Source organism: Vicia villosa, linkage group LG2, assembly GCF_029867415.1.
Source record: "Vicia villosa cultivar HV-30 ecotype Madison, WI linkage group LG2, Vvil1.0, whole genome shotgun sequence".
NCBI lineage: Eukaryota > Viridiplantae > Streptophyta > Magnoliopsida > Fabales > Fabaceae > Vicia > Vicia villosa.
Genome location: NC_081181.1, coordinates 178,792,840 through 178,798,051, shown reverse-complemented (window position 1 = coordinate 178,798,051; position 5,212 = coordinate 178,792,840). Strand labels below are relative to the sequence as shown.

At 34.4% G+C, this 5,212-nt stretch overlaps 1 protein-coding gene across 3 annotated transcripts; it reads right to left on the bottom strand.

Moving 5' to 3' along the window:
* Positions 1-312: 312 nt before the first annotated feature.
* Positions 313-4,998, bottom strand: LOC131653118 (SPX domain-containing membrane protein At4g22990-like). 3 transcript variants are annotated; one of them, XM_058923168.1, is made up of 11 exons: positions 4,841-4,998; positions 4,625-4,720; positions 4,264-4,384; positions 3,746-4,057; positions 3,528-3,632; positions 2,605-3,059; positions 1,960-2,264; positions 1,518-1,693; positions 1,081-1,271; positions 859-992; positions 313-703 (listed from the first exon to the last, which is right to left on the bottom strand). In XM_058923168.1, exons 2-11 carry the CDS (start codon positions 4,675-4,677, stop codon positions 465-467), a joined length of 2,091 nt encoding a protein of 696 aa, XP_058779151.1. In that variant the 5' UTR covers positions 4,678-4,720; positions 4,841-4,998; the 3' UTR covers positions 313-464. The 3 variants fall into 3 exon arrangements, with proteins under 3 accessions (XP_058779151.1, XP_058779153.1, XP_058779152.1); XM_058923170.1 differs by having other exon boundaries at positions 1,518-1,690; XM_058923169.1 differs by having other exon boundaries at positions 4,625-4,713; positions 4,841-4,971.
* Between the last annotated feature and the right edge of the window lie 214 nt (positions 4,999-5,212).

The following is a 5,212-nucleotide window of genomic DNA, read 5'->3' as shown; positions in this document are numbered from 1 at the left end:
AATCCTAAAAATCTCAGACATGATTTTGTGTATGTTGGAAATTAAATTTCCTGATTTTCTAATAAGAGTATATTTCAAATTTCAAAATCAGATGAATTTATCAGGGAAGAAGAATCTAGAACGTGGCCAGATTGCATGATTACACTTGGGGTGGAATGAGTAACCCCTTATCTAAGTAGACATATGGACACCTTTATAAAGTAAAGTGTTTGTCCTGAAGCAACTTGTTTTGAAGTCAAGGCATGTGCATGACATTTATATTCAGAAACTTTTTACTTTGACACGAAACAATGTTCCTGTTTAACGAGCACCAAACAAAACAAATACTACTAGTAGTATATTATTAATTCATGAATAGCTACCATCAATTCATTTACATTCCTAAATCTAACTATAATTAAAAGGATTCTGACAACAAACTAATAAATCATCACAAAAATTTAAGTCACAACTGGATATAGCAATCAGTATAAAGAATTGTAGGTGTAGCAGGTTGCTATGATAGAGAGTACTGAAATCAAGAGTGAAGGAAGCAAGGTAACATTAAGGAGCCTACTCTGACCCAAAAATCCAGCCAAGGTAATGGTAGCATCAGCAATCACTCTTGCAATTGTTCCGGCCTCCGTAGATAGAAGTCCGCCATTGTAGGTTCCACGAGAAAGCCTTGATGACATGACACGTGAAAGTAGTGACAAGTTGACACCTGGAATCAAGATGACAATAACGATTAAACCAACTTACTTGAAGGGGAGCGTTATTTCAATATAATAAAGTTTATACAGAAATAGAAGGCAAACGGACAACAATACAATATAATCTAGTGCACAATCTTAAAATGTAAAGCAAATAAGAGATTACCTTCCAGTACTTCGGCAGAAACAAATACAAGGAGACCCGAACAAATGTATTGTGGCTCAGAATATGGAAAGAATACATGGAAACTGAGTAAAACTCCTATGAATACCATAATTTCTGATGTCAACAGAAGTTGCCTAAAACAGGGAAAAAATGACCTCTCAGACAATATGAAAAATAAAACAATTTTCGACAATATTAACTTTATATATAAGTATAGATTACCTATCCTCAAACATGTTGCTTATGTAGTTTCCAACAACAAGGTTTACAGGAAGAACTGTCAAGCCAAGGCAAGCAAGAAAAATTGCAACAGTGCTTGTTGTCCAGTTGAAATAGTATGTAGTGACGACACTAGATTCAGATAGTAAAATCTCCATTACATATTTAAGCATGAAATATATCAATAACTGAACCTGCAGATGTTACAAAATTTGGTCAGGTAAAGCATTTAACTTTCCATTTCTTCCAATCATCTTCGATAGGAACATCTAAGACTAACATGTTTCGACACCCATAGAAAACCATACATGTGTAACTTAAACACTAGTAAACTAGGATTCCATCTCAACATAAAAAATGATTAAAAATTGTGTATCATATGAAAACATTATTGCTTTATAGAAGTCCAATAACATAAAAGTAACTGTTAGTTCACAAACCTTTACAGAAGGTGTAAGTAGTCGGTATGCCGATCCAATTGAATTGGCTGGTAGGCGAGATTCTTCTGGAGCTTCCTCACTATCATCATAATCTTGGTCAATGTCTTCATCTACCTTATCATCCGAAGTAATTAGTAATGGTTGTTTTAGGCCTTTCTCAAGTGCACCATTTTCTGCTGCACAGGGAGAAAAACAAGTGTTATTTTCTACTTAGATGTTCAATAGAATGATAAAACACAAAATAGGGAAGCATAGTGATGCTCTCACCACGGCCTGGTTTAGGAAAAGGCATGCATAAATGAGTAACAATGTAAGAATAGCTCAATTTTTATAAGGGAAAACAGCAATGGAATCAGAGGACTGATGTAGATCAATAATCTTACAAGGACAATAAAAATGTTAAAACAATAATGAACGTGTAGGTGCAATATAAGTTGAATACCATCATTTGACTGATTTGGTGGTGCTTGATTCTCTTCAACATCATGAGAAGGTTCTTTAAAAGAAATCCATAACCATACCAGATATACTAGCCAAGCAACAGCCATAACCCACCCGGGCAAGGTATTTTGATTAAACGTAAGGTTGTAAATCTTAAAATTAGTCTGAAGTATGCCAGCTAACGCAGGACCACATGCCATTCCAAGAGCGCTGGCACTAACAAAACCAGCTGATGCTTGCATGCGGATTTTGAGCGGAACACAGTCACTGATATAACGCCGGTTAACAGCTCTGGCAGAACCCAATCTGCAAATTTCAGCAAAAAAAGGTCTTAATACAGCTAGGCATTTACAACTCAAATCAAGCAAAAAACATAACTTCCAGGTACCATGAAAATAATGGTTTATTCAGATCTCTGTAGCATTGACATTTTAGAATGAAGACATGCCTGATGTTCGACATGTGTCAGTGTCCGACGACAACAAGGCACATACATGTTACTTTTGGTCAGTTTCATTTTCTCAAATTATTAAACTGAGAAAGAATAATTATACTTATATGAAGTTAAAAGTCAAAAGGCACGTTATGATAAATTATGCTCATCAAGTAATGAGAGGGAAAATTAAGATGACAGAGTATTGCTTACCCACAAAACAGGCGACCGATTAAGAGAATCCATATTGAATGAACATCATAAGCACAAGCATAAAAGACGTTTCCGAGGAAAAGAGCTATGCTGCTGAACACAAGAGGCCTAAAGTATGATCTGTTTGACCATGCACTAAAATACACAGAAGAAAACAACTGTGCAACAGCCATTGCCCCAATAACAATACCACAAACCGTTGGCGCAGCACCAAGGCTCGTAGAGTAATCATCTGCTGTAGGAACAATGATATATGTATTGACCATATATAAAAATGTGTTTGCCAAGTTCAGCATAAGAGACATAAAATGGTATCTTTCATCATCAACGTGTTCCTCGGAAGGGGTAGGAAGGTCATCTTGCAAAATGAGTGCATGTTGTGCCAAAAAGTTAAGAAAGTTTGTTGAGTAGGATAGCCTATCAACAGCTGCGTTTATCGAATCAACCACGGGATCCTGCATATTAAACCAAATAAAATGATGCATAATCAACACCAATATTGTGCTGCTCCCTAACCAGTTAATAAGGCATGCTTTAAAAGATTAAGTGTATATTTGGTTCTATATTTAGAGGAGCCAAAGTTGATAAGGAAAAGTGTAGAATTGTATTTGACAGGTTTGGATCTTCTCGAGTAGAATTGGTTCTGTATCTAGAATCTGTTCTAACTTGAAGCTAGAATTTGGAACTTGTGCTTCTACAATTGATTTTAAGCCTAAAGTTTAATGTTCAACCCCCTTTTATAAGAATGTATCTCTAAACATATATTGTTTTAAATTCAACTCACTTTAACCATAATCAATTTTATAGAATCAATTCATTAAAATTAAACTTTTGTAATATGTAGAACCAAACACACACTACATGGAAAAAATATAAACAATAAAGTTAGTGTTTAAAGGAGAAAAGTAAATGAAGAAAGAAACCTGGAGAGGAAGAGAAGGCTGATCATAAATTGATAAGTAGCTCCCCTGACGATCCTGAAGCTCGTGAAGATTGCGAGATAAGGCTCCCACAACAGCACCTATTCCCTACAAATTCCATATCACTCAGTCAATCTTCAATTTCTTTTAACTTTTTGGTGAATTTCAACACTTATTCATTAAAACAATTTTTGATATAACTCAGTTTCTGAACACATTACCACATGTTTGAACACTTGTTGCAGCTGGGAGTAAGGATGATTTGCACGAGTTTTGACATAGTAATCAGTGAATCTACCACCAAAGCGTTTATCAAACTTCTTCAATATCTTTCGCAAGCCAATCGCATTGATCTCTACAAAATAGAGCAGGTTTAATAGATCTTGTCCAACTGCTCTATAAGCTTCTCGCAGTTCCGTTATTTTGTTAATTTCAGGCTCCTGCTGCAAATCATTATGCACCTCTCCAAGCTTTGCTATCCTGCTTGCCAAAAGCCCTTGTTGCTCCAACAGGAAAAGCACAATTGTTTCAATCTGAATTTTAACAAAAGAAATTATATTCAAACAAATCATAAAACATGCAATTCACAAAACTAATGTAAAACACATTCATTCATGATTCATTTTACACCAATTATCGCATATACTCAGATAACTAATATCCAATTTGAGTTTGACAATCTCATTTAGCATTTCATCAAAAAGCATTCAAGAACAGAAACAGCGGAAACATGACAAACCTGATTATCTAACATTCGCGAGAAATCCTTGAGAACGTGTCGCCGATCCAGTGTTCCGAGTTGAATTTGTTGAGCATATTGCCTTACTCTCTTCTTCATGAGCTTGTAGTTTATGTAATATCTATAATTAAAAGAAAATGAAACTGATGAACTATGAAGTACGGACACATGAAACACCACACCACACCACACCAACACATGCATGGAAATGAATAAATTAAACTTAATCACAAATATCCATATTTTTTCAAAGGTGTCGGTGCTACCGAATGAATCCAATGTATCATTACTTGAATACTAACACTCAACACAAAAAATGAAAGCCTGAAAAACTCAAGAGCATAGATAGATAGATACATACCCTTGCCATTCTTGAATTTGTCTGTCTTTCAACTTCTTCCCAAAGGCAACCATCTCTGAATTCAAACACTGGCCTAGGAGCGTTAAAACCTATAAACTGTTATATAAAACCAAAACCATAAACATGATATAACAATTTAATTTCATAATCAAATATTTGAATAAATCATAACAAACACAGAATAAAATGGTATTAATGAATTAATTCAAAACTTACAAAGGTAATTAAATATTAAATATTGGTGCTGAATCAAAAACTAAGCTTTAGAATTACAACACAGATATGAATCTGTAGAGGAACCATACGAGAGAGAGAGAGAGAGAGAGAGAGAGAGAGAGAGAGAGAGATGAATGAATCAGCACAAGATAAACACCATGTGATGCCGCCAACTATAAGATTTTATATAAACAAAAAAAATGGGGATTCGGAAAATTTTTATTTTACTTTTGCTTTCTTTAATTTCACTTTTAACATTAATTCATTTTTCTAAATCATTTTGAAACAGAATAATCATATAAATTTTTATTTTTAGAAAAAAAAAGTGGATTTTTTTTAGCCGAAAAAAAGTGAATTTAGTTGCTTCGGCTT